The sequence below is a fragment of the Onychomys torridus genome, chromosome 8, assembly GCF_903995425.1.
Source record: "Onychomys torridus chromosome 8, mOncTor1.1, whole genome shotgun sequence".
NCBI classification, from domain to species: domain Eukaryota; kingdom Metazoa; phylum Chordata; class Mammalia; order Rodentia; family Cricetidae; genus Onychomys; species Onychomys torridus.
The window spans coordinates 17,559,409-17,572,035 of NC_050450.1; the positions used below are offsets into that span (position 1 = coordinate 17,559,409).

At 44.2% G+C, this 12,627-nt stretch overlaps 1 protein-coding gene across 1 annotated transcript in view; it reads right to left on the minus strand.

Annotated features, from left to right (window-relative positions):
• LOC118589290 (ATP-binding cassette sub-family A member 17-like) overlaps positions 1-12,627 on the minus strand; it is an 84,216-nt gene that overhangs the window by 46,410 nt on the left and 25,179 nt on the right. Inside the window, exons 10-12 of the mRNA XM_036196448.1 lie at positions 11,655-11,798; positions 10,376-10,505; positions 4,162-4,316 (exon numbers count right to left, since the gene is read on the minus strand). Of these exons, the coding sequence (XP_036052341.1) occupies positions 4,162-4,316; positions 10,376-10,505; positions 11,655-11,798 (429 nt within the window). The remainder of the gene's footprint in view (positions 1-4,161; positions 4,317-10,375; positions 10,506-11,654; positions 11,799-12,627) is intronic.

A 12,627-nucleotide genomic window follows, 5' to 3' on the forward strand; every position in this document is an offset into this window, starting at 1 on the left:
ACTAGGTTGGTCTCAGGCTTGCAGTGATCCTTCTGCCTCCTAAGTGTTGGGATGACAGGCATGTGCCATTATGCTCAGCTAAAAAGGAGCCTTTTCTTTCTTTTTTAAAAATTAGATTTCTATTTTTATGTGTGAGTGTTTCGCCTGCATGTATATCTGTAGACCATGTGCGTATTTGGTATCTACAGAGGTCAGAAGAGGGAGTCAGATCTCCAGAACTGGAGCTATGGATGGTTGTGAACCACTATGGGGGTGCTGAGAACCCAACTTGGGTCCTCCACAGGGGCAACAAGTGCTCTTTTTTGTTTCTTTTTCTTTTTCTTTTTTTTTTTTTGAGCTGAGGATCGAACCCAGGGCCTTGCGCTTGCTAGGCAAGTGCTCTACCACTGAGCTAAATCCCCAGCCCAGCAACAAGTGCTCTTAATCATTGAGCCATCACATGAGCTCCTAACGAGTCATTTCAGTGTGTGTGTGTGTGTGTGTGGTGTGTGTGTGTGTGCGTGTGTGTGTGTGTGTGTGGGTGTGTGTGTGTGTGTGTGTGTATGCGTGTGTGTGTGTGTGGTGTGTGTGTATGCGCGTGTGTGTGTGTGCGCGCGCGTGTGTGTATGCGTGTGTGTGTGTGTGTGTGTGTGTGTGTGTGGTGTGTGTGTGTGTGGTGTGTGTGTGTGTGTGTGGTGTGTGTGTGTGCGTGTGTGTATGTGTGTGTGTATGCGTGTGTGTGTGTGTGTGTGGTGTGTGTGTGTGTGTGTGTGCATGTGTGTGTGTGTGTGTGTGTGTGTGTGCGCGTGTGCGTGTGTGTGTGTGTGTGTGCGCGTGTGCGTGCGTGTGTGTGTGTGTGTGTGTGTGTGTGTGTGTGTGTGTGTGTGGTGTATGCAGGGGTGCATATGTGGTAATAAGAGGACAACTTTTGTCAGGCTTGGTGGCAAAGGCTTTACCCACTGAGCTGTCATACTGGGCCAGGGGCCTAAATTTGAAAGCTATGAAATGTTAGACAGAAACACAGATGTAAATACTAGATGGTTTTCGTATGCACAGGAAACAATTCTAGAATTAGACAAACAGGACTGTAAGCAGAGCATGGTGGCACATGTCTGGAAGCCCAGCACCAGGATGCTAAAGCAGAAGGATGGTAGGTTTCGGGCCAGCCTGGGCTACATACAGCAAGGTCCTGTCTCTAAAGAAGGAAGTATACAGTAGAAAACGTTTATGTATCAAACAATAAAGACAAATGATAATATTGGAGGAGTTTCTACAGACCATATCTACTTGATAGAGGTGTAGTATCCTTCAAATAGAAATGTCTCATAACTAAACTACTAAAGGATAAATAACTCAACTGAAAAATGAAAACGGGTATGGAGACATAGTTCTCCAAAGAAGCATACAAATAGCCTCTCCACTCTAAGGGGTCAGGCCTCTGGTTTCTGTGGGACCCAAGGGCACTGAAGGAACAGGATTTCTTCCCCAGAGGGCCCAGGGAGCACCTTGAGGCTTGACGCCCAGCTCTAGCACCGGGACTTTAGAGGCCCGTGCAGGGTCTGAGCTTCAGCTCCAGGGTGCTCAGGGTTTCCTGAGATACCGGGGACTTCGGTTCCTATGGTCCCTATGGTCAGTGTGATATGTGGCTTTGACTTCGGAGGCCCCAGTGCTCATCGCAGTGGGTGGTTCTAAGAGTTACTTCAGGCCTGTGGCTTGACCTCAGCCTCCAAACAGAACATAGGCTCCAGTGAGCCTAATGTTTGGTATCCTGCATCCAGTGGGTTCACAGAACTCAAGGCTGGCCAAGGTTTTGACTACATCTGGTTGTCCTATGGCTTAGTGTACAGCCCTGCCTTTGGTACTGTTGGCACACAGCCAAGATGAAATTGCCTCAGCAACTCCATCCAACTATCAGCAGCAAGCTCCGTGTGGATATCCCTCTAGGAAGAGTCACAGAAAATAAAACATCTAGATAAACTTGGAAGAAAGGGAAACTTCGGAAGAAAACAAAACTTAGAGACAATTCCACTCCAATAGATGTGTAAAACAAAACAAAGAATATAACACAACCACCAGCCATAACCCATTCCCAATCAACCAGCTCCCCTATAAGGGAACCCTATAAGGCATAACTGAAATGTATGAGAAAGAATTCAAAGCCTTACTTTTTAAAAGAATTAATGATCCTTCAGAAGATTCAAACAGAGGCATGAGCTAAGAAAAAGCTATCCAAGACCTTACCAACACAGTCTTCAAAGTGCACGAGACAGTCACTAAACTGGAGAAAACTCAGTAAAGAGGTTGGAACCTTAAAGAAAAACCAAGTAGAGATGCTTGAAATGAAGGAGATAATCAATCAAATCAAAGTCACAATGGACACCATCGTTAACATGCAAGACCACACAGAAGGACGAGTTTCAGTGATGGAGGACCAAGTAGAGATGAAAATACCAGCAGACAGACAAGGGGGTGGGAACTAAGGAGCATGAATGAAATTTCCAAGCAATCTGGGATACATTCAAAAAGTCAACCATAGATAGGGCTGGAGAGATGGCTCAGAGGTTAAGAGCACTGGCTGCTCTTCCAGAGGTCCTGAGTTCAATTCCCAGCAACCACGTGGTGGCTCACAGCCATTTAGATCTGGTGCCCTCTACTGGCTTTCAGGCAACATGCAAACAGAAGAGTGTATATAATAAGTCTTTTTTTTTTTTTTTTTAAAGTCAACCATAATAATTCATGGTATTGAAGAAGTAACAGAGGAAAATGAAATGTAATAAACAAACTATTTAATGAAATTATAGCAGAAAACTTTCCGAACAGAGAAGTAGACATTCAACCACAAAGGGTATACACAACTTCAAATAGACACAACCAGAGAAGGACATCTCCATGACACAGCATAGTCAGGATGTCAGAAAGGCCAGGAAGTGGGATTTCGGGCCCGGCCCCCACCTCTGCACTGGTGCTGGTCTTAGACCTAGTGCTATGAGTTTATATGTGCAACTGTCCTGCTCCAGGGCAGAGCCTGCTCACAAGAGTAGTAGGGAAGCACCAACTGGACTCTAGGAGGGAGGGGGGATATGGGAGGAGGGGGTTGCTCAGTGAATAAGATCAAAGTACATTGTATAAAATTCTCAAAGACTTAATAGAAATATTTCTAGGCTTAGCAGAGAATACCATTGATCTTAGCACTCAGCAGGCAGAGGCAGGTGTATCTCTGTGAGTTTGAGTCCAGCCTGGTCTACACAGCAAGTTCCAGGCCAGCCAAGTGCTACATAGTGAGACTCTGTCTCAACACAAACAAAAAAGAATGAAATGGCAAATTTTATGTGATGTGCATTTTATTTGAATAAAAAATTAAAACTTGAATGCAAAAAATTGATAAGGATCCTAGAAGTCCTTTTGTCCTAATATTTGATTTTTAATTTGATACTTGATTTTCCTTGCTACAGAGAGAACATTAATTCCCTAGAATTATCTGAACGAAAGGGTGTATCTCTTGTTCTACTGAGGTGACTCTCAGCATGCCACTGGATAGCTTTAGGAGTTGGGGCTGGTCATCAGAAAGACCAAGCCATGATCCAAAGCTCTACTTCTATCCTCCAGGGACACTGGATAAATAATCCATCATGCCTACACAATAAATCCTGTATAAAAATCTCTAAGCTGCTAAGCTTGGAGTTTCTGGGTTGGTAAATGCACTGAAGAGCTGGAAGGGTTTGTGCTCCTAAGGAGCGTAGAGGCTCACCTTCCCAAAGACCTTGCTCTATTTGCTTCATCTGACTGTTCATTGTGTCTATTTTTTTCAGTGATCTGGTCACTATAAGCAAATGTTTCCCTGAGTTTTGTGAGCAGTCATAGAAAATATTCAACCCCAGGAGTAGGCTATGGGAACAACTTGGGATTTGCGGTGGCACCTGAAGTAGGAGGTAGTCTTGTGGGTGCTTGAACTGGAGGATAGAGGTGTACTAGCTCCAGGTAGCACTGGAACTGAATTACAGGACACCCAGTCAGTGTAGGGAGGACTGGACTGACGGGAAACTGCCTCTCCACATCTGGTGTCAGAATATTGAGAAACTTATGCATGTTCCCTCAAAAAGGACTCCCCCAAAATGAATCAGAGAGTTATAGTCTATGCTTCCATTTTCAGGAATGGACACAGACCCATTATTACCAACTCACCTGACCATAGAAAGAAAGATGGTCCGTTACTGTAAAGTTATCAAATAAAATGTCGTGTTGTGGGCACCAGCCCAGGCTCTTCCTAACTTGAGCCAAGTCTTTTGAAACTTCACACCCAAGGACATATGCCTGTCCCTTTGAAGGAGAAATAAGACCTAGAACCAAACAGAAAAGACAGCCTACAGTCATTTTCGGGCAGGCGCTGCAAGCGACTAAGCCAAGCCATCCCCTTGCTCTCTTTGTTCTCCCATAGTCGGTCCTGACTGCCCTTTGCCGCCATGCCATTGGTCAGCAGCAGCCCAGGAATATATGCTCTATGTGTGGCCAGGCTTGAGGACATGCAGGAAAGATCAGAAACAGGGAAAATCTCCTGCTTTTGAGCAATTCCAATCTGGTTAAAGGAATTTAATAACACGGGCATTTGTAAAGTAAATCACATGACTATAGGGATTATAGTAAATTTGTATGCTTAGTAAATATGGGAAAGAAAAAAGCACTTTGGGAATCTAATAGTTTTGAAATATGATCCTCAAAGGCAAGGTCTGACTTTGTTATAGCCATAAATATCTGTTCCCTGAATGAATGAATGAATGAATGAATGAATGAATGAATGAATGAAGCTACTGACAAATGCATGCCAGTATGCCACGTGGCAACCCGACTACCTACACATTATCTTTATCTTCATCCTTTTTCTTGTTCTTTTTGTTTTTGTTTATTTCGAGCTGAGGACTGAACCCAGGGTCTTGCGCTTGGCAAGCGCTCTACCACTGAGCTAAATCCCCAATCCCCCCCCCTTTTTTTTTTTGGTTGGTTTTTTTTTGTTTTGTTTTTGAGACAGGGTTTCTCTGTGTAGCTTTGGAACTCACAGAGATCCACCTGCTTCTGCCTCCCGACCACTGCCTGGCCTATTCTGTTTTTGTTTTTTTAATAACTTGTTGTTGTTGTTGTTTTGTTTTGTGGGTTTCTAGTCATTTGAGACAAAGTCTCTCTGCATGTCAGGCTGACCTTGTTTTGCTGTACAACTGGCCTAAACTATCTCTTACAGACCAGGCTGGACCTCTAGGCATGCATTAAGAAGCTCTGTTTAACTGTTTTGCAATTTGCTGTTGTTGTCTGTTTGTTTTTAGTATAACAATGTATTCAGGCTATTTGTCTACATAAAAACTGTATCTTTTGTTGTTGTTGTTGAGATGAAGTTCAATTATGTAGGCCAAACCCTTGACTGCCAGCTTTATGGGCATGTATCCCCATGCATGGCTAGAAATGCATTATTTGTAAAAACACTTTCATTTATGTATATATCTCTGTTGTAGGGGGGTGCATACTACTTGTGGAGGCTAGAGAAAGACTTGGGTCTGTTCTCTCCCTCTAGCACATAGGTTCTGGAGTTCTTCAGTCTTGATGGCAAGTGCTTTTACCAGTCCAGATCTGTAGCATTTTGCTAAAAATATTTCATTGTCATGAAGTATGCCCTATTAAGTTATTCGGCCCTAAGTGGTGGATATCTAGGTATTGTGTGATTTCCTATAAATATAAACATAAAACTTAGCAAAATTTTAAATGCACACCATATTTTTAATTCTAAGACAATATAGCTAGATTTGGTAGATCATATGAGAGGCAAGCTTTTATTTAATTAGTTAATTAATTAATTTAGGTTTTTTGAAACAGGGTTTCTCTGTGTAACAGACTTAGCTATTAGGAACTCACTCTGTAGACCAGGCTGACCTTGAACTCACAGAGATTGACCTGCTTCGGTCTCCTGTGTGCTGGGATTAAAGGTGTGCATTACCATGCCTGGCTATTATTTTATTTTTAAAAAGTATTTGTTTTTTGTAATTTTAATGTGTACTGCTATTTTGCCTGCCTGAGTGTGTGTACCATATGCATGCAGTGCATGTGGAGGCCAGAGATTCTTTGGAACTGGAGTTACAGGCAGTTGCTAGCCTCCTTCTTGGTGCTGGGTATTGAACCAACAAGTGTTCTTAAGCACTAAGCCATCTCTCCAGGGGCCCATGCCCCTCCCCCACCCCCACAACATTTTAAAAGATTTTGATACTCCCTTCTAAATTAGATCTTCCACTTTGGTGTGTCTAATAAAGTATCCATAATTATCTGGGGGAATAAAAGGTAAAGGATAGGGCTGAAGAGATAGCTCAGCATTTAAGAGCACATACTGCTTTTGCAGAGGACCTAAGTTCGGTTCCTATTACATTACCCCTGAGGACCTCCAACCACCAGGCTTTGCTCACAGAACACTCTAAAGGACACAATGGCCTGACCTATTCCCTCAAGACGCAGGTGGCCAAGCTCTGTCCTACAGAATAAAATGCCCAAACTCAGGGCTTGAAATCCCACCAATCCCCACCGTGGATAGCTCTGCCCCCAAGAAACCCTACCTACATAAAGCCTGCCTCTCAGTTCTTTGCTGATTCTTGACATAGGCAGCCACCCTCTTGTGTCTTTCTCAATAAATCTCTTGTGTGAGGTGTGACTGTGTGGTATTCCTTAGCTCCTGACTGCCAGGAAAGCTTTCCCCTCGGAACTGTAACACTTACAGTACCCACATAAGGTGGCTCACAACTAGCTGTAACTTTAGCTCCAAGAGATCCAATACCTTCCCTGGCCTCTGTAAGTGAGTATTAATGCCTATCTGAGTACACGCATGCTGGAGCCAGAGGTCAACCTCTACTGTCATCCTTCAGGAACTGTCGACCTTGTTTTATGAGACAAGCTTACTTACAGGGAATTGAGGCTTGCTGATGAGGTTAGGCTGGCTGGCAGCAAGCCTCAGTGATTTACCTGCCTCTCCTTCCCCAGCACTAGGATTGCAATGGGTACTAGGGATTGAACTAAGTCATCATGCCTGCATGGCGCTTGCTTACTATACAACTGAGCTATCTCCCCAGCTCCTAAGAACTCATCTCAAGGCCAGATGCTATTCATTAATCTATGAGTAAAACTGCTTGAAATACCTACCGTACCAGGTGACCCAATTCCAACTGCGAAGGCCAAATCAGAGTACACTGAGCTCCCCGACACACGGAATTGAGACTAAAATAAAGGCTTTTTACAGTTATGCAGCTTAACACTTCAGCTAGCAAGACAAAGGATCCCAAACTCAAAATGTCAAGTGCCTTTAAATGTCAGTGTGTCCCCTGGAGCCCTGGAATGCTGCATCAGGTGCATGTGGCACACACATGCACTGATGACTCAGATGAGAGACTCCTCTACAGCCCTCTACTTGTGGGGGTAGAGCTGCATCCCAGGCATTGGAGCCCTTGCTAGGAAAGAACAACCTGGAACAAACTTCTCCTTAGAGGCGAGTCCACAACACTAGGCTCAGTGTAGAAGACCAGGATGACATAAATGTGGTAGGAGAACAATGGCTACTGCCTTCCCACAGGCTTTCACACCAGAGGAAAGCTGCAATGGAGTAGCAATAGAAAGACCAAGGCCAGGGACTGGAGAGCTGGCTCAAGATCAAGAACACGTGCTTCGCCGGGCGGTGGTAGTGCATGCTTTTAATCCCAGCACTCGGGAGGCAGAGCCAGGCGGATCTCTGTGGCAGAGCCAGCCTGGTCTCCAAAACGAGTTCCAGGAAAGATGCAAAGCTGCACAGAGAAACCCTGTCTCGGAAAACAAAACAAACAAACAAAAAACCCAAAAAACCACGTACTTCGGGTCTGGAGAGACGGCTCAGAGGTTAAGAACACGTACTTCTCTTATAGAACACCCAAATTCAGTTCCTAGATCACAACCACCTGTAACTGCAGCTCCAGTCCATCTGATGTCCTCTCTAGCCTCTGCAGGCAACTGAATTCATATGCACATACCTATTCACAGACACACATGCATACATATAATTAAAAATAAATCACTCTTAGAAGTAAAAAGTCAGAGGATCTGGGGAGATAGCTGATAAAGTGTCCGCTGTGCAAGCACAAGGACAGGGTTCAATCCTCAGTACCCATAATCCTCAGCACCCATGTGATCCCAATTCTGGGGAGGCAGAGTCTGGCTAGTTGGTGAGCCTCAGGTCCCTGTGACTGACCCTCTCTCACAACACAAGGTGGACAGCTCTGAGGAATGACACCAAAGTTGACCTCTGGTTTCCATATGCACATCCACACCAGCCACAGGCTCGCACACACACCCAAGGGTAAAAAGTGACACTACTCTAGAATAATTATAGAAAGTCTTTACGCTGGGCAGCGGTTGGCACATGCCTTTAGTCCCAGCACTCAGAGGCAGATGAATCTCTGTAAGTTCAAAGGCAGCCTGGTCTACAGGGCAACAACCAGGGTTATACAGAGAAACCCTGTCTCCAAAATCCACCCCCCAAAAAGGGAAGAAAGTCTTAATGTAAATTTGTAATAACAGAAGAACTAAATAACCTCAGAGAAAAACCAAAACTTCACTAAGTAGAGAAACAAAGTCTATAATACATGAAGTTTGGGGGTTTTTTTGGCAAAAAAAAAAAAATACAGTATGGAGTTGACATATAGCTATAATCCTAGCACTTGGCACTTGAGGCCAGCCTGGGATACACAATAGATCCTATCTGGAAAAAAATATGATGGAAGCTCTTTGCCAGCCAGTGTCCTGGGGAAGCAGCCAGACTTCGCTTCTCCATTGAGTATCTCCAGAGCTCATGAATACTATTATTTATTGTTGTTGTTGTTGTTTGTTTATTTCTTTTTGTTTTTGTTTTTTTGAGACAGGGTTTCTTTGTGTAGTTTTGCGCCTTTCCTGGAACTCACTTTGTAGACCAGACTGGCCTCAAACTCACAGAGATCCGCCTGCCTTTGCCTCCCGAGTGCTGGGATTAAAGGCGTGCACCACCAACGCCCAGCTATGAATACTATTATATGCTCCCTAGTGGCATCACTTGTACTAGGCCAGAGTTAATTTTATTATGCTGTATCATTTTGTTAGAAATCCGTGATAGAGCTTCTATAATACTGCATTCATAGCTGGCATTTTGACAGTATTTGCAATTCAGCATTTTAGTTAATGAAATTGAATGTGTATTCTGTGCAAACACATTGTTCTGGCATTGTGGGTCCAGAAGTAAACAGAGCAGTTTCTTAGGGAATGAGACAGAAATAGCATACACATAAACACACAGGCAAACGAAATATGGACTTTGAGGGAACCTGGCCACAAACAGAATTGTAATAGGGAAGACTGTGTGAGGCAAAAAAGAAGACTCACGGCCTTCCTTGACAATCCAGTATCCTACTTGCCTCTTGGACACTTAGCCCAGGGGTATAGAGAACTTCTTCTCCAGCAGTGAGAAGTTCACACACTTCTACTGGGGGAGACAGCTTCCTCAACCTAACATGTTAGGAACACCCTATGTCTGAAGAGGTCTACCCAGAAATGCCACTGTACCTCTGTACAGGAAATTGTGGGAGCTCAGTCCCCAGTCTGACACACAAAACACACAACCACTGTATATATGTTAGTTGAGACTTGGATTTCAAAATCCTGATAGCCAGGCCAAGATCACCTGCCACCAAACATCACTAAATCTTGCTGTTCTTCAAGTGTCTTTAACAGAAGGTGAAAGACACGCACATGTGAAGAGACTTAGAGCTGGCCAACTGAGGTGCTGGCAGCTCCCCAGCCCTGTGGCATTCTGTGTGTAAGAACAGCTTGGTTTTGGGAACTCCTTCAAAGCTGAATGTGCACCCTTTGATTTTGTCCAGAGCTTTATACATGTTAAACCTCCAATAAATATTTCTTGGGTGAGGTTTCAAATTTCATAGAATATTATTTTAGTTGACAGGATGTGAAATAATTACTTAAGCATAAAAATTATTCTAGATGGGTATTTTAAAACAACTCATAGGTATTATTATAAAAGTACCCGTGGTAATCAAAATCCAAAGATGTTTTTGTTGAGAGATTTGAGATGTCGAGAGATTAACAGTGTCTCACATTGAACAGGAATGTTCTATCTAGAAGGAAGTTCGTGTCTTGTCATGCATGGTGAACGCAGACTGACTGGAAGAGGCACAGATGCCCTTTTCTTGGTACAGTTACAAAACCATAACTATTCAAACCAGATCCTACAAAGATGGCCCAGTTAACAACAAACCATGCTTGACAGTAAAATGACAACAAAATTTAATAGAGAAGTCCAAAGTCTAGGTCTGTGTAGCGATTTAAGGGCTTCCTCTGCAGAGCTGACCCACACAGGTACCTGTAAGAATGGAGCAGACTGTGGTTTTCCCTGCTCCGTTGTGTCCCAGGAGAACGGTGATCTGCCCCTTGTACAGGTTCATGCTCAGATCCTTGACTGCTGTGCATTTAGTCCGTCCCCTATAGAAGACCTGCAGGAAAGTCAGGTGTGACTAGCAGGGCAACACCACACACAGACATTTCTGAAGAGTGTGGCAGGCTTCGTGTCCAGATCAACTTCCTCTAACCTGGTCTTCACCACAAATGAGCTACTTACTCCAGCCGTCTTGCAATCACGGAAGCTCATGTGATGGATGGTCCGGGGAAAAGCAACTATTATTATATGTTTCTCAGCCAGAAGGAGCTGTGAGCTGGCTCTGTGGATCAGCCGAAATCACACAGAACCATCTGCCCCAAGACTGCTTATTATGAACAGAGCTAGAGCTAGAAGGGAAGAGTGAGAGAACAAGAGAGAATCCCCATAGAAAATTAGGAAGACTCCTAATTACTATTACTGAGGAGCTGGACACATGTCACAAGTGTCCTGGGCTGGGTATGAGCCACTTGATCCCCCAGGCAGAAGGCAACACAAGGCTGAGTAGTTTGTTTTTTGTTTTGAGACAGTTTTAACCACATATCCCTGACTGACCTACAACTCCCTCTGTAGACCAGGCAGACCTCAAACCTACAGAGATCCATATGCCTCTGCCTACTAAGCACTGGGATTAAAGGCTTGTGCCACCACACCCAGCTGAGTTAGAGTTTTAAGGTGACAATGCCAAATAAGTAGAGAAGTTCCCACTGCTTTCTCTTATATTCGAAGACCAAAGATTTCAGACAGCCACACTTTGCAGACACTGTAAGCACTGAGATCATGCTGTGTTGCAGAAATCAAGGACCTATGGGAGAGCAACTGCCCGTTCCTCTGTTTAGAAACAACAGTGAGATGTGGTTTACATTTTGATTTGGTGGATATGTCATCCACCAAATGGCTGCATTCTGGCCTATCTCCAATGGAGATGCTTGGCCTGGAGATTGAGAGGACACTGTTTCAAAAACAAAACAAAACAAAACAAACAAACAAACAAACAAACAAACAACCCAGATCAATAGGCCTTCCATTTAACTTCATAATGGGTAACAGGGCATTTCAAGCTGTGTTTCCAATTTTTGAGAGTAGGATCACATAGGAAATTACAACTCTTGATTCTGAAGAGTAGCCTGTGAGCACTGTTAGAAAAAACCACAGTCTTAAAAGGGTTGTTTCTCAAGTCCCTGTAAGGAAGTTTGAAAGCCAGTACCTTATATAGATGCTGGATTTCAACTGCTTTCATTTGATCAGTTGGCTCATCCTGCATGAAGTCTCTCCTTGCAGGCTTCTCAGGATCCCCAAGGTCCAGGAGTGGCAGTATCACTGGAACAGGTTTCTTGACCCAGAACAGGCACTGCATGAGAAGTCAATTTAGGCACTAACCGTTTATTGGATCTCGATCTCCCCCCCCTCTCTCAGGGTGGGGGGTTCCAGACAGGGTTTCTCTGTGTAGCTTTGGAGCCTGTCCTAGAACTCAATCTGCAGCCCAGGCTGTCCTTGAACTCATAGTGATTCGCCTGCCTCTGCCTCCCGAGTGCTGGGTGCTGGGATTAAAGGTATGCATCACCACCGCCTAGTGGAATTCTCTTATGGAAGATAAATTTAGGCAAATTGGATGCCTGCCCATAGGCAGTTACTTGTTGACTCAAATATTTATTTAATGGCACCTGGAGAAGTTAACCAGCTCACTGATAATCTCCAGCACTAAGAGAGGATCTAAGGAAGTGGCCTCATCTCTGGCCTCTGACTGTCCTTGCAAAGCTGCTTTACCATCTGTCATGTTCTCAGGGGTGAGACCTGGATGAGGATGCTGGTGTTACAGTGTACCTGTTTCTCCATATCCCCAGAAGGAAGGCAGAGCACATGCTGCAGAGGTCCTGGCCACTGGGCAGGCCACCACAGGTCACTGTGAGAGGCTGAGTTAAGCACAAAAGGCTCATTTGTAACAAAAATGTAGTCTGTGCATTTCTAGGGTTGTGCCACTATTATTGGCACACTGTGGTAACCATAGAGGTTTCAAAGGGCCCTCTACAAATGCAGCTCAAGGGAGAAAGGGTGTATGAGAACTCCAGCATGTTGGGGAGTGAGTTCCTTGGGAAAATGAAGGACCTGGTATTCACAGGAATATATAGGAATGAAGAGGCCTAACCATGACAGGCTGCAGACTAACAATACTGGGACTA